At 39.5% G+C, this 24,115-nt stretch overlaps 1 protein-coding gene across 1 annotated transcript in view; it reads left to right on the top strand.

Annotated features, from left to right (window-relative positions):
• Positions 1-2,709: 2,709 nt before the first annotated feature.
• The window catches only part of LOC111224598 (liprin-beta-1-like), a 38,911-nt gene continuing 17,505 nt past the window's right edge, over positions 2,710-24,115 (top strand). The window contains exons 1-14 of the mRNA XM_022749148.1: positions 2,710-2,815; positions 11,083-11,162; positions 13,543-13,748; positions 15,286-15,366; positions 15,953-16,066; positions 16,172-16,282; positions 18,194-18,286; positions 19,651-19,768; positions 21,099-21,160; positions 21,262-21,328; positions 21,864-21,982; positions 22,191-22,264; positions 23,102-23,129; positions 23,484-23,637. Coding sequence (XP_022604869.1) covers positions 11,099-11,162; positions 13,543-13,748; positions 15,286-15,366; positions 15,953-16,066; positions 16,172-16,282; positions 18,194-18,286; positions 19,651-19,768; positions 21,099-21,160; positions 21,262-21,328; positions 21,864-21,982; positions 22,191-22,264; positions 23,102-23,129; positions 23,484-23,637 — 1,291 coding nt within the window. The 5' untranslated portion in view covers positions 2,710-2,815; positions 11,083-11,098. The remainder of the gene's footprint in view (positions 2,816-11,082; positions 11,163-13,542; positions 13,749-15,285; positions 15,367-15,952; positions 16,067-16,171; positions 16,283-18,193; positions 18,287-19,650; positions 19,769-21,098; positions 21,161-21,261; positions 21,329-21,863; positions 21,983-22,190; positions 22,265-23,101; positions 23,130-23,483; positions 23,638-24,115) is intronic.

Here is a 24,115-nt window from a genome sequence, read left to right on the forward strand (position 1 = left end):
GCTTTTGTTGCTTTTCTAACAGTCCACAGCAATGTCCGGCCTCACGATGCCTTACATAGAAATGATGCCAATGAGCCACAGTGACATCTGGGGAAAAAAGAGAACATCAGTGTTAAAACAGGAATTATTATTGACAGAAACACTGACTTGAAATGGCATCAGGAGAGAAAAAGTCAGTTTGGTGCATCGCTTTTTTTACATTTTTCAATTGTCAAGGTGATTTGAAAATATATACATTTGAAAAAAAAAAATGGCTGCATTGCCTTTATCCATCTGACTAATCCCCTGATTCGGTTCCATGCCTCCCTCACATCCACACACTCTGCTTTTCATTATGGAGATGACCTTCAGCCATAGAGTCATACTTTGGCAGACAGTCCTTTTCTGCAGCCACTATCAGTATGCACCACATTGATCTTCAAATGCAATCAAGAACCGCGTATGTGGAAGAGAATTAAATTACAAAATGCAGCGTAAACACCTGTAAAAATCCATGAAGGATGGCAGACATCATATAGAAAAGCCTGAGAGGGCAGTGCGTTCAGCTTTCTATAGAATTATTAATCAATAGATTTGTCTAAAACTGCTGGTTATGGCAGCATGTGTTTAGTGTTAGTACAACATATTGCACCAGAGGCTGCTACAATATTATCACCTTGCTTGTAATGTCATTAAATCAAAAGCCATCAGGCACCGTGTCTGTGTTTTCTCCAGTCCTCAATCAGGGAGACAGATTCCCTTCAGCCGCTCTTGTGCTGCAAGGACAGTCTGTTATATCATGTCTATTGTACAGGCACTTGTTGAATAGTGAGAAGAATCAAGGCTCCTTCATAAAGGAGTCCTTTATGCACTGAAGATCATGAGCACACCTCTGACTCCACCTGCTGGTTGAACCCACGTCACCCTCTAATTTAACTGAGTGAGAAAACATTTATCAGCCTGTATTTTTTTAATTTTTTTATAAACAACAGGTGATTATTCTACAGTGGGCTGAAAATGAAGCTATGAAAAGGGCTTTTAATTGGCACTCTCCCATCCAGCACACCCACCCATAACACTGACCACTTTATTGTAGCTCAGCCTGCTCTTTTACAAACTGCCCTCACTTACCTCACCACTTAGTTTCATCTCTTGTTCTCACTGGGGCTATAAATACTGTAACAGCTGCCAATTCCTGATAATTTAATAAGTTTACTTATTATATGTAATTTGCACAGTCAGTCTGTTCAGTTTCACAGTTATAAGCCTTATGGTCTCCAATAATCCTGTCCTGTATTCATTATAAACAGTTTACTGTCTAGTTTGTCTGTTGCGCAACAAAGAAATAAGATTAGATATGATTTTTTCTTATTCCCAGGGGGTCGATTAGGTGTCACAGCAGCACAAGAACCAGATCAGCTACAGTTACAAAAAAAGATAAAATATTATACAAAATAAAAAATGATATGTCACAATTCTGTATATGGATGGAATGACAAATAACAATTACACAATGTGTAAATATTACAAGTTAAAGCACACAAGTATTGTCATGAAAATGTTCTTTTTTCAGTTGGTTCACAGATGAGGTGAATCCAGGTAAAATCCATTATCTCTTGTTCAGAAATAGAAATTAAATCAAACCATCAAATGCAAATGAAGAAATGTGGAGAAGAGAAGCTGAAGTGCTACTAAAAAAAAAAAAACATTTAAAAGCACTGAGACAATTTAGATATCTCTTAACAGACATATTCTGTGTAACAAGGAGATTTTTCACCTCATTACTGTCAGACATTTTAATCACAACACGGTCTTTTTACTACTGCCATCAGATGTCTAGCAGACAGTGTCAGATAAAGTCGATAAACTGCATCATCGAGGCTGTTTACTGCTATAAAGCTGATTTCAGGCTCTGCAGGTGAGATTGATGAACATGCTGGCGTTACCTTCAATTATCCTCGTAATCTTCAGCGTTTCACGACTTTTAGGCCAAATAGTTTCAGTGAGAAAAGTTTTGGTTGTTGTCAGTGGTTGTTTAATATTTTGTGAAGCAGGAGAATATGAGGGGTTTAAGTGCACTGTGGTGTAACTATGATATTAGTGTACGCGGGTAATAACTGCCAAGTATCTCTCTTCGCAGAGGTTTAGTGGCTTTCTTTGAGGACAAGCTACGAATGTATTTGAACGCATGCGCAGCGTTAAGCTAAAAGAATAACAAATGTCGTTTCCGGCGAAAACTTTCAAAATACAGTACATATTAGTACTCTAGCGTTATATTTCATTCGGTTAATGTGATAGTAAATGAAAGAATGATTTGTCCGGTAGGGAATGCAAAAAAAAACAAAAACAAAAAAACTATTACATTGTACTTTATTCAAGTTTTTTGATTTTGCATGCATGCATGCCTTGAAACACAACTACACCTACATATAACTACATTTACATTAAAGTAGAAGAGTAGGAATCTGGAAGCTTATACAAAGACCGCTCTCGTATGGCTCGATAAACCGGATTACATTTATTATAAATAATGAGCGCTTGAGTTGCATTAACTAAAAAAACAAACAAAGATCTTTTGTTTTCAACTGATAACGTTTACGCTTTTATTTTGAAGCCTACATCGTGGGACTTCCTGTAAGCGTGCTCGCTGCCTCTTTAGCTTGACGCCGCTCTCTGGGGCTTTTTTAGTTGGGATGAAAAACTTCAGTTCACGGAGAAATTCAATGGGAAGGTGAACGCTGACCATGAAGCCCCGCTGAAAACTGCTCAAAGTGTTTGGAGTAAAGCCTGTTGGAGACTGTGAGATCCCCTCGGTCACATTTCTGGGTCGAAAACTGTAAGTTTACCGAAATTTCAGTGAACTTTTCGTTGCTTTCAGACCACAGCTAGCGTTAGTTTTAACGGTTTGTTTATCCAACTAGCTTCCTTAACTTAAAAGTGTTTAAGACAGCAAAAACTAAATATAAAGTGTTATATTTTGTGTTAGCTAGCGTACTAACAGAGAGTTTAGCTCCTTACCTTTTGTTAACATTTTTTGAGTTTGAAAGATATCACTTATTTCAATGGGTGTTTACAATAGTGGTTTAAATTATTTTATTTTCTTGCAAATTCACACAGCTAATATCTTTTGCACTTGTAGCGTTGCTGTGATATTTCATTATTTTTTTATGGTTTAGTTTATGGCAAAATCACTAACTTGTACAACTCAACAAAGGCAGATAGCAGCATCACTCCTGCTTAGATTTCATATGAACAAAAGATGTACATGTAAAACAATTAATTGATATGAAATATCATCCATATAGAAGGGATAAGGAAAAAAAATGTTATGAGAAAAAGTCTTGTTTTTTTTTCAAATTTGGTTCTTTTATTTTAGTGAATTGGGTTTGCGTTGTTTTGTATGTGAAGACCTTTTTCTAATTAAACCAGAGTTGATTTATGCATCACATGTCTATTAATGTAGAAGCCAAATTCTGAATCATTGTGGTGAGCCTCCAGTCAGACTTAGTTTGGCTCCCACCAAGAGTTACTGTAAAAAAGACAGTAGCAGTCAGCACAAAGCCAGCAGTTTAAAGCTGCTTCTGGTCCCGTGTCAGCTTCTTTCATTATCAGCCTCAGACTTCTGCAGCCTTTTGTTTGGGTAAACCTCTGTAGAATACAGTTTGTTCAGGAAAAAAAATGTTCCTCCTGAGGCGCTGCATGACCTGTTGGCAGCCCTCCACTCTGCATACATCTGATGATGATGTCTTGGCTTCCAGGCAGAGAGCTGAAAGCATAACAAAGGATTTTATTTCCCACTCTGACAATAACTATATTTGTATCCCGCGCCACACTCGCACAGCTAATGGTCAACAGCTCAGGAAATCCATGCTGTTGCACACTTGCTTTCACAGTCATATCTGATGTTACAGTGGGAGAACTGGCATAATAAAACACTTTTCACATTGCTCTGGGATTGTTTAAGAGACACAAATAAATAAATCTAATCTCCTGGCAGCAATCATCTTGTTTCCTCAGGCAGCAGGCCTTTGTTTGCTGCTCAGTCAGGTAAAGACAAAGACAAAGTCCATCAGCCCTGGTTTGTATTAGCAGCACACTGGGCCTGCTGTAAGATCAACATGCAATGGATGCCAGAAGGGTTTCTAGTTTAAAATCTTTATTTTTCTTGACACCATGTGTCCAGAAAATTGATGGGGCTTTTCTGTCTCAGGCACCTTTTTTCTTGACATTTGCATTCCTTGCATTCTTGGTACAGTGCTCTTGTGGTGCTGTATTTTGAAAGAAGGGAGGTGTCACTTTTAAGTCGCATGATATATTGGGATGTTTACAAACATCTGAAATTAAATTAAAATCTTAACTTAATCCGAAACATTTGTTCTGCTGGAAGATAATTAAAGGCCATGTTTTATATGTGAGCTGTATAAATTCCTCCTTAACTTGAGGAAAGTTGATACTCCAGCATACTCTGTGATGTGATGAAAGTTGTACAGTGGCTTTTGGAGTTGCAGCTTTTAGTATTGTTAGTGCAGACAGTATTGGGATTACTGGGAAATGGCAGTTTCTGAGTAAGAGGAAGACATTTCTCCAGAATGCGCCAGGAAACGCTTCCTGACAGGGCCGAGTCAAGGTCTTCCTGAGTGTGGGGATACCTCTGTTTCACCCTGTTTATGGTTTCAGCTCATTCATCATAGGGATTCACATAGAACTCATTTGACTTTGCAGTATTTTACTTAACGTCTGAGTTTCTGAAATTATGCCTTTTTTAATATGCCCAAGAATCCATACTTAGAAAGGCTGCCTTTGTGCTAAACCTTGATAACAAAAGAAAAGGGAGGCAGTTTTTGTTGGCTTTCTTAGCTCTCTTACTCAGTTACTCCAGCCCCTTTCCACCATCCTCTTTAGTTTTTCCCCCTCCAATGTGATTTCTGACTATGATGTAGTCAGGGCCACGTGGAAAATCTGCAATAACTTGGGATCAGTGTCGCGGTGCTACCATGTGAGTCTCTGAAAGACAAAGACCTGTTTGTGCAGTGTCTCAATGTGGCCACCGCTGCTGCAGTGAGAAATAAAGCACTAGTTTAAAGCCTGGGCTGCTGTTTCTGTCAAACAGTCTGACCTCACAGCAGCCCAGACTAAAAGTCCACTGGACCATCTCTCAGGGGGAAATGTAAACAAAGGCAGGGACTGATGCAGGGACTTGACTGGAGGTTGGATTTCACGTGGGGCTGACTTCCACAAGTCCATGTCACACTTCATGTCCACAGTACTGCTGTGACTATTACTGCTGCACTGAAACTATTGGAGGTTAGAGCGGAAACAACTTGTCAATTAATCAGTTCATTTTGATTACTGATTCACCTGCTTTCAGCTTCTAATATGTAAAGATTTTTTACTTTTAATGCTCTTAAATAATAGTAAATGAAATAGTTTGGAGTTTTGGTGAGACAAAAACTGCTCCTGATACAATTACTACAGTGACTACCACAACTACTTCTTCTCATTGTACTGTACTGTACTGTACAATTAAGGTTTATTTATTTGTAAATTTTCCTTGAGATCAAAATATCTCTTGGAAGAAGCATCCTAGTGAATTGTTATTGTATTGCTGTAGCTTCAACAAAATATGGCTCTTAGCTTAGGGTTATAATTAAAAACACCTGTGTGCTGAGGGCTTCTGGGTGCTTTAATGAAATCTGACTTTCTCATATTTCTCTTGATATTAAGTTTGATAGCTGTCTTGAGGGAAAAAATCAAATGGCTTTTTAATCAAATGCCACTGGAGGACAGTGGTTTAAGACTTGAGGCAGCAAAACATAAGCACACAGTATATCTAACCCAACAGAATAAGATACTGTATTCTGTATTGAATAAGCTTCTCTTTTTGAATGAGAAACAGCTCTGTATAAGAATTAATATTCAGTTTTTAGGTGATGATCGAGGTGTTCATTGTGAATTTTGTAGGCCACTCTGCTGATAAATAATCTGCTCTCAACCAGGCTGTTTAAAATAGATTATTAGACTGTGGTAGGTCAGTTAAGTCACCACTGAGGGCATGGATAGACAAGTGAGACAAGTTTTGAGCTGTTTTAAAGAGGGAAGACTTTGACATGGGTCAGGAATGATTTGTAGAGCTGCAACGATCTGCCAATGAATCAATTAGTTGAGTGAATTTTTTTTTAATCCATTTTCATAATCAATTAAGTGTAAGTAATTTTTAAAGCATGAATGGAAAACTTATAACTCATAACTCAAACTCATAATTCCAGGTTCTCCGATATGAGAATTTGCTGTCTTCCTCGGTTATATTAAAATTTAATATTTTTGCATTCAGAAAAAACAAGACATTTAATGACAGAAAGTCTCCTGATATTTTCTAAACTATCAATCAGTTATTTTGGATAATTAAAATAATAATCAGAAAATTGCTTGCACTGTTGGTATTTTATATGTACCATCAACTTTGCAAAGTGAGACTTGAAAACAGATATTTTATTCATGTAAAGTAAATAGCAAGGGACCCAGTGTAGATCCCTGTGGGACACCTTTATTAACTATTTAATTTAGAACAATTTGACCAGAAATTTATCAGTTGAATAAGCATAATAATCCAGACCAGTGAAAAGCAATTTATTTAAAAACTGTTGTGGTTGACAGCACAGTATTTAAAGTCTCAGACAGATTCACAAAGGGTACACTATATCGTTCACATCAGAATGATGAAATGACCAAGTCTAAAAGCTTCTTGCTACTACTGATTGTGTTACTGTAGCCGACTACAACTAATGCTACTGTTATTACTACGCTGAGCCAGTTCGGGTCTGAAATGCACATCTGTACCACAGCTGGAGCCCAACTGTTTTGAGGAACCAGCGGAGGCATATGTTTCAGAGGCTGACCACTCAGTACAGGGTCAAGTAATCCCACCCTATTTTCTGGTCAACTGCATTGTTCTTCCCCCTCCATATTGTTGCCATATCATATCCTCTCCATCTGGTAAATGTTAAAACCACCTCATAGCATTAGAGAAGTCACATTTGACCACCATGCAGATTCATCTTTCAATGAAACAAACTTGGAAATATTACAGAGCCATAAGTGAACTGCGCTTTTAATGTGGTTTTCTGCTATTAGCCTGCTGGTTAGAGCACCAAGCCTCAAAGAAAGTGCATTCACAATGTGGAATGATTATCTTTATTCAACACAGCCTTTTATTCATGTCCTTGTAATAAAAACATTTAAATTTGGAGTTTTAAGACTTTGAGTGAAATGTACAACTCCTTCATAGGATTAGTTAAAGGATAAGGCTGATTTTATTAAATTTTCTCTTAGAGTCAACATCTCTTTAAACAACCAAAATCAACAGTGCATTAAGGGGCCAGTATGCTTCTTCAGAGGTGCTTGTCGGATGGTTGAATAACTGCAGAAACCTCCTCCACCTACACCCGTCTGACTTTGGATTGCAGAGGCTGTGTCTGACCCCAATCTGACATTCACACCCACTTTATGCAGTGATTGGCCAGCTGTGCAGAGGTGAGGATGGAGCCAGGGTTTTAACTTCTCTCTCAGCTCTTTTGTTCATTGTCGGCACAACTGTTGTACTATATATCTGTCATGTGAAAAACCAAGTACAACTAAGTACTTTTTGGCTTGACTTGTGTATTTATTTCTACACAAAACAGTTTTTTTTTCATAGTTCAAACTGGTGTAAATTGTGCAGTTGTTGCGGACTATTTTCAGCTGCGGATAAATACACAATTATTGCTTTATTGAGTATTTCGGGCAGCAGGACAGTGTACGTGGAATTGACTTGGAATAAACTGCAGTGTATGTGTTTATGGTAACGAAGGAAGATGCCGCCCAGTGTAACAGTGTGACTTATTTATGTGTTTTTCATAGTTTTTGAGCTCCATGGCACAGAGTAATAAGATATCTCAGGCTTTGGATACAAAGTTAATCGTTAATATGTTCAACTTATCATTTGTTTTGGTCTTCTCAGGGTATGTGTTGGCAATTAGAAAAATACCAACAGCCTGATGTCTTAGTTTTTTACTGAATAAAGTCCTCATGGGATTTAGTGTGAAGGTTGGGGGGAGGAGGGGTCGCAGAGGTCGGTGGGGATGTCAGTACCAGGCATTAGTGTTTTGGTTTTTGGGAGAACTTACGCTCCTCAGGAATGTGTGTAGTGCTCACTCCTACACTGTGGCATTATCAATCATCATTACTTCACGCAGACACTTCTTCACATGGCTGGAGAGGTAGACCCCTGTCTGTGGGCTTTTCTCTCGAGGTTTTGGTCAGAAAGTTTTTTTTTTTTTTTTGTTTTTTTTTTATGGATGACCTGCTCATCACTGATGCGAAAAGAAGTGGAAAATGTCTCGGCCTGGCATTTTAAAGGGTCTGGTTGTTATGAGTCTGAAGAAGAGAAGAGACTAGTTTACGTGGCAAGTTTCAATGCCATTTTCTTCCGCATGACCAACACAAGAGTTTTTATTATATTAACTATTAAGAAGATTGAGAATTCTCATGAGACTCATAATACCAGATTTGATGTGGCTTTTTATCCCAAGAAAGCAGAGAAATGAGGATGACAGCCTCTACTATGCCAACACACTGATCTGTTGTATCTTAAAATGTTCAGATTCATCTGTACACCCGTGATAGTTGAATTGAGCATATGATGGCACACGCTGGTTTTCCTCTCTTTTCCTCCTCTCCTCATTTGTTGTTTTCAGTATTCACATGGAGCTAGAAAGTATTTAGATTCACAACAAAAAAGAAGAATGTGGACAAGCTTTGGGTTTCTCCCACGGGGTGAAACAAGCAGCTGACAAAATACAGCTTCCACCCTGGTGAAGGGTGAGTGATGGTTTTCCATCATTCCCCGGAAATACCTGCGGAGTAAAATGTATTAGTAGTAAGAAGTGTATCGGTGGCACTCCTCCAACCTCAATCCCCATGGGAACTGTAAAAGTTAATTAGAAAGCAGGTTGTTTTATTTTGAAATCTGAGGTATTTTCTGGCATGCTTATTACCCAAAGTCCTGTTTTGTCTTGCTTTAAATCACGTGAAATGTGTGCAGATACATCACCAGCGGTCCGTTCATATCAATCTTAATGGAGCAGTACAAATATACAGCAGTGTGCATGATGTTTTGGAAGAAACGTACTCCCCTTTCTGTGGCGTATAGAGTTGAATTTAGTCAATGGAGCAGTTAAAGGCCCCCTGTGTTAACAGGAGACTCCAGCCCCCAGCTCATTTAGACGCCATTGGTTTAATTATGCTCTTAATGCCCATTTTTTACCCTGCTAGGTGTGACACTATGACCCCAGAGAGGGAGGAAATGAAGTAAAGCCTGCTGCCCCTGCCCCCCTACCAAGGGACGCCTGAACAAGTAGAGCCACTGTTTTTATGTTGTTAGTTCTGGGCTTTAGCTGTTCTTTCCACAACCTGTATACGGTCTCAACCCCCTCAAATCAGATTTTGTTTGAAGTGATAAGTGTTCAGTGTAAGCAAAGGAGAGACATGTGATAAGTGTTTGAATACAGCGGTCATGGGGATACTGTCCAACTTTGTTGTGGAAGTTTGAGATGCCGAGCATGCCAATGCTACGAGGCCTGAGACCCCTGGGAGAATAGTGCCATTATTCCAGATAGGGGCCTGCCCATAAGCACCCGTGACTGCTCAGCCGCCGGAAATAAGGCCTGCTGGGTAATAAGACCAGGAGATCACTTTGTTTTTTGTCTCTCAAGCAGCCAGTTTTTTTTGTGGCACTAACTGCAGGGTTAATTTGATGCAGCAGCAGTCAATTGAAAAGGAAGAATGAGAGCTTGTACCATAACAGGATTAGTGATAACACAGTTATATTATTTTCAAATGGAAATGTAAAAACATACAAACAGGCTTTGTAGTTTGAAACTGATGCGTGTTTAGGGAGCAGAGTAATCCCCTGAATAATAAATATAATAGGGATTAGAGTGGAGACTAACAATTAATGTCATTATTGACAGTGATGTCTTTAAATTGCTTGTTTTTCCAGACTGACGGTCTGAAACCCAGGAGTCCAAAACGCTACAATAAATAAAATAATGAAATCTTCATAATTAAGCTAAAATTAAGGAATGTTTGCTTGAGAAATGATTGACTATCAAAGTAGTTGTCGCCTATTTTTCTGTGACTAACCAATAAATTCACCTAACCATTTCAGCTCCAAGGTGTTCTCCAGGGATTTGGATTTGTTAACTTGCTTAACGGAGCGACTTGTAGGTTTTGCTGTCGCCACATAGCCAACGTTAGCATTAACAGTCTGCCCCGAAGGAGCAGCGCTACTCAGATGACTTGAAGAACAGTTTGAATAAATATGAAAATGACCTGACCTGTGAATGGATGCTGTCATTATTAGCAGCTAAATATCCATCTAATCACTTCTATGTCGACTGTAACCTTTTATATGTAAGTGTCAGTAAATTTGTCGCATTTCAGCTTAATAAAGTTTGAAGTGGATTTTGACTGAGTTGAGGTTTACGTCAGTGAGCTGTTGTGGTCTTTGGTTTTGTTTAATTTAATTGAAAATAATCTCACCACATGGTCTATTTAGTAGCTATTCTTGAGCTTTTGATCCTATCGCATGATCTTATTTACTAGATAGAGTTTACCCAGTTGCCATGAAAACGTACTGTAGCTTTCCACGTTTTTCCAATTGAGATAATTTTTTTAATTTATTTTTTATTTACAATACTTGGAAGATGGTCACTCTTCTGTTCAGGTTTGAATTCAACATTCGGACTTATATTATTAATAATGTTGATTATTTTATAAGCTGTGTAGCTCCGATAAACACACATGTAAGGTGATTCTGTTAACTGGGGAAAAAAGCACATCACAAATTTAAAACTTGTCTTGCTGCTGCAGACATCCATTAGCTGGCTAGTGTAAATTTTGGGACTCCCCTGTCTGTACAATGGCTGGATTTTAAGAGGCCTCTGTTATTCTTTAACACATTTGTTTTGGCAGAGCTGTTTATGGATCTTTCTCTTTTTGCTCCCTCTCTCATCCTTTCCCCTGAAAACTTCTGAAACTAAAAATTTGTCTCCTTTTCTTTCACAGATTCATTGAACAGAAGATGATGTCTGACGCCAGCGAGATGTTGGCAGCAGCCTTGGAGCAAATGGATGGGATCATAGCAGGTAACCACATTCTACACTTGGACTTTTAAGACCTGGCCACAGCGCTTTAGGTAGGCATGGCATACTATGGGGTCTAGCCACATCTGGAAGCTATTAAATTGCAAGCTGGGAACACTACATCCAGTGGACGGTAACACAATATGTTCTTCTCTTTCCACTCCTACCTGCAATTTAATGTAATCCTCCTGAATATACATAAAAGTTTGGAATAAAGCTGGAATTGTGCTCCGAGATCAGTGACTCTTTCTGCCTCCACTGGATTGTTCCACCATGAGAAATGAAAGTTTCCATTGTCCCCGCAGTGACGGAAACTAATGATTATTCAAGCTCTGTGAGTTTGGAAGACCAACTCCTGCTCGGGAACTTTTGGCCACACGCTGTATACTTGTGCCGCTGCAAATGAGCAGAGCAGGCTTCAGTTTCAGAGTCCCTACTTTTCCGCTGATGTGTGTAATTATAGCGCTGACCTTTCCAATGGGAGCGAGGCAGCTGATCACATGACATCCCCCAGTCCCCCCTTGTTTCCACAGAAACCACAGCCGTCATCAAGTCCCACTCCCTTGCTACTGTGCGGAAGCCATGATTGTTTGGGTATTTATTTATTCAGCTCTCTTTTTGTTACCACTGGACATCTTCATCATGGCTGACATTTAAGACAGAGGACAGATGGTGTGGAGCAGGCTGAAGCGCACGATGGGAACATGATGCACTCGAGCTCATTCAACATGCTGCTGCATTGGCTTCCAAGAAAAATTGGAGAATGTGTTCCCAATACATATGGGAGGACATTTAATTGTCATCATTTGATTATACTGTGTCACATGATGCTTGATAAAACTGCTCTAAACGTGTGCCTGCCCATTATGGTTGCAGTAGTGTGTGTTTGTGATAATGCAGGGGTGCTGAGAATACCAATAAGGACCTAAATATAGTTGTTAGACTGTGATTTTGCTGGATTGTTTGCATGAGTAGGAGTAAAATTACTGCTCAAATCAGCTGAGGGTAAAACATTCTGAGTTAATTGAAGAAACAAAATGTTCTTAGAGGGTCCAAAGTGGTTCTTTAATAGATATTTAATTTATTAATGGGATAAAGAAAAGTAGTTATCAAGCAGCTACAATGCTCGTGCTTCAGTTTACCCATGAAGGTTTTATGCAACATATTTAGTTTGTTCAGAATTGAAAAGAAGGACGTGTGATTAGGTGTGTTAAAATTCACAGGCTTTCTTTCCCTTTTGCCCTTTTTCACATATGTAAATCATAAATTTAGCTTATTGATTTATATCAAATGTGATTTTCCATGAACAAAACCACAGGAAGCATGTGGAAAGGAGGGGTGACGTTCCCCCGCCTCATGCTGTGGTTACGCTGTAGACCACTGGCTTACCATGATGTGCCCCTAATTTGATTTTAACATGACCATAACCATATAGAGCATATTGTATGTGAAGTTACTAACCTCTGAAAACGCTCAGATCAAAAGTATGCAAACAATCTACTTACAGTAATTACAGTGAGGCAGGCACTGAACTCTGAAATAAACTGCACTTGGCATATTCTCACATAGAGACTGAGTAATGCAGCTAAAAACAATCACACTGTCATGCCAGGATCCAGATGTATAAACCGTGCATACACCTTTTCAACGCACATACTGTAAACTGGTGTATATAAAACAGAATGAGCCTGTGTCACGCACTCATGTGTATATGTACAGTTTTCTAGAGTAAACCACAGGTGATATAAGTTAGAGTTGAAAAATAGGGTGAGAGATGAAATCTAAATAATAAAACATTTAGCTGTTTGGCCAATTATATGATAGTATAGGTGCTATAAATGGCCAGAGCCAGAGTCCAGTGATGGCTGAAATAGCAATAATTCTTCTGCAGTTCTTTTCATCAATAAATGCATGCAAACACTTAATTAAGGGCGTGCCTGTGTCCAGCTGTGGTAGTGGAAATCAGGCTTGTGCATATGCAATTACTTTCACAATGACTGGGATTTGTAAAACAAAACTTCTATAATAATAATATATGCAAATGCATATTTCTGTCTCTGTGTATACTCATTTTTAGTCGTGATCCTACAGAGTTTTATGTATTTGGCCCCTGGTCTGCTCACACCCAGGATGTGGAAAGAGTTCAGAAAAAAAGATGTAAACATACAGTTACAACAAAACTAAAAGTTTTGCCTTGTTATTGTGCTTCTACCACACCCACAGATAAACCACAAGTAGCTGTGGTCATAAATCCTTCTTTTTAAGCAAGCCAACACATTAGATTCTCATTTTCAGTTTCATACCAGCCTAATGACTTTTGAGTAATTTCACAGCTTAACTTTTTAAGTCACTGCCTCACATCTCTTCCTCTCTGCTTCCCCAGGCTCCAAGGCCATGGACTACTCCAATGGGCTTTTTGACTGCCAGTCGCCCACTTCACCTTTCCTGGGGGGCCTCCGAGTGTTGCATCTACTTGAGGACCTGCGGGCAGCGCTGGAGCTGATGGACAATGAGGAGAGGGACAACCTGCGATGTCAGATCCCTGATTCCACTGCAGAGGGGCTGGCAGAGTGGCTGCACGGACGAATGGTAAAAAGGCCATCTATGAAGTGCTATTCAACCTTCCGTGTGTTGTGACCGGTAATTCAGACACTTCTCAGATATAAATGTTTATCTCTTTCAACTGGCAAGATCACAAATCTGATGGCCATCTGTCCTGGATTTCCTGGGCTAGAGGGTCGTGGTAATGCACCGGAAGCTGTTTGGTAACTGCTGAAAATACCAGATGAAGAATAACTTCTGCATGTCAGCAGTTTAGTTACAGTAACAGTTAAGCTAGCTTGCCGAGAACTAAAACAAACACATGGATGAATTATAATTAAGTAAAACAAGGCAATGATAATTTACATATGAAGGTTTTACCTCTCATTTAAATAAATCAAATAAATATATTTATCTTTTAAGGAAATTTCAAAACAATCTGGAAAACATTTAAAGGATTGTATAAAACAAATATACAACTTGTATAACATGTATACAAGTTATGTATCTTATGGACTACGGGCACTCCGTATACTTCGCTCTCTCACGCGCACAGATCATTCAGTGATTGAACTGATTGGGGATCAGTTAAATGAATTGAAGAGTAAAGATGAAAATTGCATCTTGAAGAGACAGATGCATTTGGACCGTTTTAAACATCTGGACAGTCTGCATGTTAAGCAGCCTCCTGAGGTTGTTTGAGTTATCAGATTTCAGTCCATCTCCAGCGTCTCTCGGGTGCTTTTACACTTGGCTTTTTTAAGATCAGATGGCTGTCTGACCTGGCCAAGACAAAAACGGGGAACTGATCCTTCCTGTCATTGACGAGACAGAGAAAACATCATCATGAATCTTATAACCAAAATTTATTTGTGTACAGAGATTAAAAAAATAAAAAAATAAATTTTTACCCATTTTTCTTTATATAATGATCAGTGTCTTTGTACAGTGCAGTTTTAAGACGGCACCTGGTATGAATTACACTCTGATCTGCTTTGCATTTCTTGATCCTGCTCCATTGCCTATACCGTGACTCTTGACTCTGTTTATTGTAGAACTGCTGCTATGACATGCTTTGTGAATGATGGAGTTTCTATAGAAGTCCTGCTGCAAATAGTTTCCATCTTTCAAACACGTTGACTCAGAGTGAGGCTCTTGTTTTTCTTCCCTCACGGCTTCGTCTCTCCATGTGTGATATTTGAGCGAGGAGTTTGCTTTTCATTCAATGTTCAAATAACTTGCATGTGAGAGCAAAACTGACCCTCAGGTTTCTCTGGAAAACTCAACTCGCATATTTGTTGTTTTCTTGAAGGGAATACCACGCGAGTCCATTGTCAGAGAGGTTATTTGGTTATACACATAAGTGGTGTGCACCCATTAGAAAATCCGTGCGGCTCAAGGCTGATGTGTATTTTCATGCAGCCTCCTCAGCCAGACCCGTAATTCAACATGACAGCTGGAGGCCTTCCCCCTTTTATTTTATTTTTTTTTCACGAGCTCAGTTTAAAGCTTTATTCAACTGATGCAGTAAGTGCAGCTATTTGCTCAGACAACACAAATCAGTGTGTATTGTTTCTCACTTCAGACTAATGGGCACGGCTCAGAAGCAGTTTACCAAGAACGCCTGTCACGACTGGAGAGCGACAAAGAGTGTCTCATTCTTCAGGTATGGACGCAAAACCCATCATCAGACGGCAAAACAATTGCATCTGGATGAGCAATTAAGTATGAACTAAGCAGTACTGTCTTTGGTTCCTCTTGTGTCGTTAGCTCTACCAGAGAGGTTATGTGTACAGTCCTGATTATTTGTCTGATGGTTGGCAGAATATTTTAAAAACTACTCAACAGAACAAATTTGTTAGAAAATTTGAAAAAGGAACAAATGGTTATAGTGTTTTATTGCAGTGATATGTGAATGTACCCCTTAATAAAGAGCTTTGTTTATCCTCATAACTTTTAACTAAGATGCAAAGATGCAAAGATGCAAATTGTTTTCCTGGTTTCCATCTATCAGTATAATTTCTTTTGTTTAGAGTCTTGACACTTTAACAGTAAAAAATATCAGCTTATCTGATTATTATCATGATGTGGTCTTAAACCAGTGGGAACACAGACAAAATATAAAAAATACAGAACTCTCTCTTTTGAAAGGGAGAAAACTGTGTTCATGCAGGTGTGTTCATCGCTCATAGTTAGAAGCAGATTGAGAAACTGAAATATTAATTAACATAAGATGTGTCATCACCGCCCAGGTAAGTGTTCTAACAGACCAGGTGGAGGTGCAAGGTGAAAAGATTCGGGACCTCGACACTTGCCTCGAGCATCATCGGGAGAAACTAAATGCTACTGAGGAGCTGCTTCAACAGGTAACGCCTCCATAAAGTGACCTTACCTCAACAATCAACACTTAGTAATCTCAACCTTATTAAAATTTTAGTGCAGCGTTACAAAGTGTGCGTCTTGGTCCACAGGAGCTGTTGAACCGGTCGGCACTGGAGACCCAGAAGCTGGAGCTGATGACCGAGGTGTCAAGTCTGAAGCTGAAGCTGACGGCTGTGGAGAGGGATCACAGGGACAATGAGGTAGACGTCCTTCACATGTAGAGCGTCCGAGGCTGTGAAACGGAGCAGAGATAATGAAGTTCTCAGCTGCACCTGTAACGTGTTCTATGTGATGTGTGACTCTGAATCCTGGCAGCCGCCCAGTCATTGTTTTTAAAGTCACAAAGGTCTGTCTCACTCGGCTGGAGGACTCAGATCTGTCATGTGGTGCGGGGTGAACTTCTTCAAGGGTTACAAAAGAGGCTTAAACACTTCTTGTGCTCCAGCAGCTGTTTCCTGCCAGAATCCCCCCACCCACCCATACCTCTCCTCTCCTCCTCTCCCCTCTCTCTGGGTATAGAAAGCTGTGGGAGATATAGTTTCCATACACTCTGTCCACTACTGGGGACATATACATGGAGAATATTATGTGGTATTTCCAGAAAGTGAAAGCTTTAAGGGCTTTTTCTGCAACTGCACATATTTATTTTTGTTTCCATTTAGCCTCCATTATAGAATATATCACGTGTATCTTATCTAAGCCATGCTGACGTATTCTAATCGCTGTATTTGTTTAACCTTTAGCGCCTGATTGACAAAAGGAAAAGCTCAGTCATAGCAGATGTCACAGATGTCACAGACTGCTGGAATCAGTGCAGCTTACTCTTTACAGTGATACCAGTTTGTGTTGAGGATAAATGTCCATACAGCTGTGTAGAATTTCCTTTGAAAAAGAGATGATACACAGGCATGGCTGATATTATCTCATAGCTTATGAACAATATTTCGATCTTGGTGCACATTTTAGTCGACAAGTAACAAGAAATTGCAGGACAGATATGCCAAAGATATGTTAGTCTCCACTAGACCACAGATCTACCACTAATAACTTCACATAGAGACTTTAATGTTTTCTGTACTTTGATGGTTAAAATGCAAACTGGAACTATTGGTAGTTAATGCAGTGTGACTTTTACATGGTGCAGATTTTTAAGATGTGGACAACTTTAGGCAAAAACTACCAAATCGGAGCTTAGGTTTATTTCACAGCTACCCCAGGAAGAATAGCTGCTGTGATGCAGCAGCTATTAAATAAACAACCAAGTGGCTTAATGGAAACAGTGCTACCCAAACTTATTCCAGGGTTTCCCCCAGGAATTTAGTCAGCTGAGGTGTAATGCTACCCAGATCCTGACGCAACTTATCTAGTCACCAATTAAGTAAGTAAATGATGGCTAAAAAAATAACCACACAAATGTAATTGCTTTTGTTTTTCCCTGAAGGCTGATTTTATATCTTAATTTTTTTATGAGGTGCAGTCCTTGTTTCCAGCACTGTGGTCTACCTCTGCTATAAAACCCTGTGGTGGAAAACCCTGTGTTCATTACAAATAAAAAGGAGGGACCATGACATTCTGCTTCTATTTGCTCAACAATCAGCAGTTATAAAAAGGTCTTGGCTGAGCGTTGAAAACATACAGGCAAAAACCACAAACATATTCAAATTGGGTAAAAATATTAACATTAAAAAGTGTCCCAGTCCATGTAACAGATCTGAAATGCCAAATGCCATTTCTGGTGTTCAAATTCAAAAATGAATGAGTTGATAATGATGTAAAAGTACACCTATATATCGGTACACATTCCATTTAATGTCAGTTTCTCCCAAGTTGCAGGACTCCCCACACTGTTGCTGATTGGGATAAAAGCAGCTTCACAGTAATTGACCATGACACTTCCTTTTAGCCCAGAATTTGTCTCCATGTGTGGACTGAGCTTCTCAAATTCTCTCTAGTGAGACATCAGTCTGAAATAATGTTTGGTGCTTTTGGCAGGAATTCTCCTCCCTGTTTAAAAAATCAGAACCTCCCCCCACACAGTCTCCACAAACCTCCCCCAGTGCAGGTTACTCTCTGAGTTTAATGGGTAATGGGAGTTCTTTTCTCCTCCCCAGGGTTTGTACCAGGAAGTAACAGACCTGCGGTTCAGGGTGACTGACATAGAGAATGAAAGACTGCAGTGTGAGAAGAAACTCAAAACTACCAAAGTGAGTGTGTGTAGTTCACTGCCGCGGGATCATTCTTTTACATTTGACTTTGACGGAAGATCAGACCTGATGCATCATTACACGTTTAAAACCTTGTGATTTTCCTCCATGACGTTGTTTCTCTGCTCATTCTTCCCATCTTCACCTTTTTTTTTTTTTTTTTTTTTTTTTTACTCCTCCTCCTCCCCTCTCCTCTGTAATTTTAACATCTTTCTGCAACATGCTAACCTGTCAAGCGTCCAAAGTGGAACACTGAGCGGTTCACTGGAGACGAGGTGAACGAGGTTTAATCTCCAGCTTGTACTCTTCTCCTTTCTGGCCCTTAAGATCCTCTAAACCTGCTCCTTCTCCACTGCTGCACACTGCTTTCCTGACTTTCACCACACTTGCTGTAAGTGCTTCCACCTGTGCTAGTTACAGGATTTGTACCAGGTTCAAATCCTCTATTAGCTTTTGTTTAATTTTTTTTTTTTTGTATTAACACCTGTTGTTATAAAGCATTTTACAGTGAATTTCTACAGTTGTAAAGGTACACATCTTTTTAACTGGTACATCTTCTTGATTTCAACTAAATAGATCCGTAATAAGTTGTGTAATTTGTGGCAGTATTACGTCTGTCCGGTTTTTCAATGTATCCACTGTTCTGCATGTCAACCATTTTGCACATGATAGGTTTAGTGAAACATATGATCTTGTTCTGAATCTCACAAGACGCCCACAGTGTGTTAACCACAGAACAGAGGTTTGAACTAACTAAACCACTTACTGACGTAGTGACTGACTAATTCTTACTAATGTTTTGTCAATGGGTCACTCACTGATTTTACACATGAAATTCACTTTACTCATTGCAAGAATTTTTTTGAAAACGGTTGTACGTCTTCTCTGGCTCTGTTGGAAACAAGACTAAGTGTCTGCAGCCGTGCTAGCAGCTCTGTGAAGCTGGACTTTGGCAAAGTGGTGCTTTGAGCTTAATGCTAATGTTAGCTTGCTAACATGCTCACAGGGCTAACATGCTGATGTTTAACAGGTATACTGTAATGCTTACACGGTTCTCCATCTTGGTTTAGCATGTCAGCACGCTATGCTGTGCTCATTAGCGCTAAACACAAAGTACAGCTGAGGCTGTTGGGAATGTCAGTAGTTTAGCGCGTAATTGGTCATAAACCGAAGTATTGGAGCATCACCAAAGTTATTATAGACATGAATGTGTAAAATTTCTGTATATGCCTTTTATGCTCAGTAATATGTGTCCCGACAATAAAAGCTCATAAATAAAAGCACAATTCAAAACTGATTCTCTCTGTCTACCCAAGTCTGACTCACAAATAAAGTGATGACTTAATGTCTCTCCTCTGTGACAGGAAGAGCTGCAGCTTCTGCAGAGGCAGCTGGAGGAGCGAGAGCTGGAGCTGAGGAGGCTGAAGGATGAGAGCAGACTGAAGGTGGAGGGCCACAACAGAGCTGAGGGAGGAGACAGAGGTGGGAGCTGTTTTTAATAATTGTCTGGAAGGTTCTTGTACGGTTTCATGCTGTCCAACTCTAATATTACAAAAGGGGTTTATGAGGATTAGACAAATAGACATTTCACATTCCAGCAACACCAGATCCCCCTCCAGCAGCTTCCCTGATGAAATATGTACTTTACTTTCATCTGGAGTTCTCTGTTAATTATTTTCCCTCTATCTTATATTTCACAGACAGTCTAAACTATATTGAGGTAATCTGAGGTCTTTTTTACTTAAACCCTTATCTGTGTGTCTGTAGACTCCGAACACCAAACATATCAGTTTTATTTCTTCCACCCACTGACCTTATCTTATCCTCTCGGATAGTAGAGGAATGCCATTTTATTTAAAGGGGAGTCTCTTCTACTGGTCTTCCTGTAAACACATGCTTTACAGTGTAACCTGCAGAGCTTCAGGTTTTAGTTTTGTCTTCCCGCTCATTGTACAGACATGAGGTGTTCAGACACTGACAGCATCAAACACGTAAAACTATTCACTGCACTTTAAGGAAGAGGCCAATTCCAACCACGAATTCAGATTTTGAAAATACATGGGTGGGGCTTTTGCGATATTGTTTATGAAGAGAAATTCAAGCGCACATACTCATTAGCAGTGGTCTTGAACCCAGGTGGGTGGTTAAGTTAAACTACAGTTTGCCCATCACAGAGGCCACCCTGTCTCACAGAGGGGGTTGGGTTGTGAAAGCTGCTTCCATTTCAGGCCCGGTTCTAAGTAAAAAATTTTGGTTTCTTTTGACCACTTGTTGTCAATCAGGCGCTGAATATATACACTCCTTTGAGACATTATCACCTTATACAGTTGTCTATGTACACACACAGCAGACACAGAAAAACATTAAAACTCGTTTAGAGTTGTGTCTCTGGCCGCCTGGGGCATCTAAGTCCAGTATTCACTCTCCTTTCAGCCCCTGTTTGGTCTCCCTCTGCTCCTGAGGGAAGTACCTGCCTCTTTAGCTGCTGAACGCATCAGAGTTTACTTGAGGCCAGATAAACCTGGTGTGGATTAGATTACCAAGTGGTTGGCATACTTTTAATTGTGTAGCACTCCTAAGTAAAAGACACAGAAGGTCCTTGTTTTTGATCATTTGTGGTGATAATTGAATCAATAGTTCATTGCAGCGAACAAGCTGAAATTAGAGCCCTGCTGACCAGCGCACTCAACCCCAGTGGCCTCATTATTTCTGGTTTCTGTGGCTGCTTTCAGAGCCGGGGGGAGCTGAAGGAAAACTAACCTTCCACAATTTTAAAGACTGTGTTTTTTTTTTTGTTTTTTTTTTCCCCCAGATACAGAAATGTTAAAGATGAAGAGGGTGTTGGAGACACTGACTTCAGCCAACAATGAAAAGGTACAGTGTGATGTGATGTGGCGATGTGTCATAAGCAGCAGCTGAGAAGCCGCTGTGATTGAAAGCGTCTCCACTGTAACGTCATGCGTGTTTCCTTACAGGAGAGAAGGATCAAAGAGCTGGAGGAGTCGCTTACCAAGTGCATGAAGGTGCAGGAGCTGGTCAAAGGTCAGACTGAGTTTAAAGAACATATTAATGTTACTCATGATTTAAAGATGTACTAATTATTATGTGTATCACTGTCACTATGTCAATAATGAATCATAACTGAGAGTTTTTGGGATTTTAAGTTAATTAGTCGCTGACTGAATATAAACCAGTAAGAATTTTGATAATCATTTCCGTCACTTTTTAAGATAAAAGAAAAGTAGAGTAAATTTTAGAGTAAGGAATTCACTGAAAAAGTAATTTGAAGATGATCAATAATGAAAATAGTCATTAGTTGCAGCCCCAGATGAAATGCTCACTAGTTATTTGGGTAGCAGATCACCTCCAAATAACTTCTGCTATCAAGAAAATAAACCTTAGGAAAGAGCCAGTTTTCATGTATTGCTCATCGTCCTGCTGCTCTTCCCTATGAAACATTCTTTGAATATATTTATAGCATGAAGGTTTATGGTGAACATAAAACAGGATAAACTGAGCTTGGGTGGGTCTTCACCCAAGTACATCCCCGCTCACTGTCCTCACTGTCCACTCTCAGAGAAGTTGAAGGAAGACGACTATGACGATATCCCAGATGATCCCTCGGTTCCTGCAGCCATGGAGGTGGATCAGGTCACCCTGGTGTTAGAGGGGGAGGCAGGAAGGAGCTCTGGCGAGGTAAACACAACCTCTGTCAAAACAATTCGCACACAGGATGAACCCCAGACTGTAGACTTCCTTCCACAAAAAAACTCAATTTCGGCCTTCCACTCTGAAATTGCTTCTCCCTGGAATTCAGAGCTTCTGTTCGGGTTATTATTGGTTGGACTTGGGTAAATGTTCTGCTGTTAATCATGTTTTCCTCTGTTGTTGTCTGTCATCTCAGTCTATTCCATGTATAGCAGTGCTCTCTGAGATGAATGAACTGGACAGAGAACGACAGTTACAGTCAGCAGAAAGGTAAAATTGTCTCTGAGCTTTAAATCAAATTATTGTTCCTATGTATTACTGAAATGCACAAAATATGAATCTAGTTGATGTTTTGGTAAAAGCTTGTTCAGACATTTCTAAAGTTAAGGTTTGTCACTGAAACATCAGCTGTAATTATTTTTGTAAGAAGATGGAGTGTGTGTGATACAGTTTGATTTCAATTGTTAAATTAACAAAAACAGTTACTCTAGTCACTGCAATAGTTTAAAAAACAAAACAAAAACAAAAAACTATTGTATTTTTTTGTCACTCCCTACATTACTCCAGCTGATTAGATGTCTGCTGCTTCCAACGGCCTTAACAGTCTGTACACGGAAGAAACACTCACATCCTGTTGGATCTGATCCTGATTTAATCAGATGTTATCAGACCAAACTCTTGTCTCCAATAATTGTTGTTTCAGTTATGTTCTTCTGTATAACAGGGTCGATTGTCAGCGTTTAAGGTTTGACTTCCATATTACTCAATTATTGATATGAGGCAGCCATCATACCAGTCTGCTGTGTATAGAAACCCAGACTTCACTGCTGGAAATGTCCCTCTAAAACTAAAGAAATTCAAAACATGAATCAATAGTCAAAATATTTACAACACTATTTATTTGGAGCACTTCAACATGAACTAAATATTTGTTTTCTTTCATGTTTTTCTGTCTTTTTCTGTCACTTCTCACATCAACAATGTGAGTTTTAATTATGTAGTTTGTCAGAAACTGAACAGTATTTCTAGTGTGTTTGATGTGGAGGATATTTCAACACTCTGAAGCCACTTGACTGAACACTTAAACGCTCCCTCTTTTTATTTCAGCTCGCCCACGTCCAGCAGCACTGATCAGGTAAGACCCTGCCGTCTCTGATGTGGACATGTTGAGTCTCCAGTGGACAGGTCGACTGACTTGAGTGTAAAATAACATCAGCCTGATAAGATCATATTGATTACAGGAGCATAAACACTCAGTGTTCATTAATTTTTCTTTTGAGTTGTCAATGTGAAGAGTGTGAATGATTGATTTGATTCTCCTGGTTTGGAGTGAGTGACCGCCAGAGTAGTTACAAGACCTATCAAAGGACACATGTCATGGTCTGTCCTGCTCTGACACCTACTGGTTAAATGGTGCAGTTACACTTTTTTCCTCTTCTGTTTGAATTTAAAAGTGAAACTTTTCTTCTCTCCTGTATTTTTCTTGTAGACCAGTAACAAAGCAGGACCTGGTTCCTCCCCCCCTGCTAAAGCAAACACCACAAGTGATGAGAGTTTTGGCACCAAGAAGGCCCGCACTTCTTTTGGCCGTGGATTCTTCAAGCTGCGTGGAGGCAAGCAGACAGCCAGTGCTCCAAACTTGGGTGAGCTTTACCAACTAGTTTTTTTCCTCTGGTGGTCAATTTTTTTCCCCACTGTGTGTTTTGTTTGATTACTGACTCTGATGTTTCTTCCATGGCTCTCTAAAGATCGCACCTGGAGTGTCAGTGCACCTGTGTTAGGTACAGTAGAGCAGAGTGGCCTTGTTGGCCTGCAGTATGGCTGCTCTGGATGATACAACTGGATGTGCATCTATACTACACTATACTATACTATGACTTTTTATGCCTTACTATACTATGACGTTTTTATGACTTTTTATGCCTTGCAATACTATGACGTTTTTATTGCTTTTTTATGCCTTACTATACTATGACTTTTTATGCCTTGCTATACTACGACGTTTTTATGACTTTTTATGCCTTACTATACTATGACTTTTTATGCCTTACTATACTCTGACGTTTTTATGATTTTTTATGCCTTGCTATACTATGACGTTTTTATGACTTTTTATGCCTT

This window comes from Seriola dumerili, unplaced genomic scaffold (genome assembly GCF_002260705.1).
Source record: "Seriola dumerili isolate Sdu_G_001 unplaced genomic scaffold, Sdu_1.0 BDQW01000138.1, whole genome shotgun sequence".
NCBI lineage: Eukaryota > Metazoa > Chordata > Actinopteri > Carangiformes > Carangidae > Seriola > Seriola dumerili.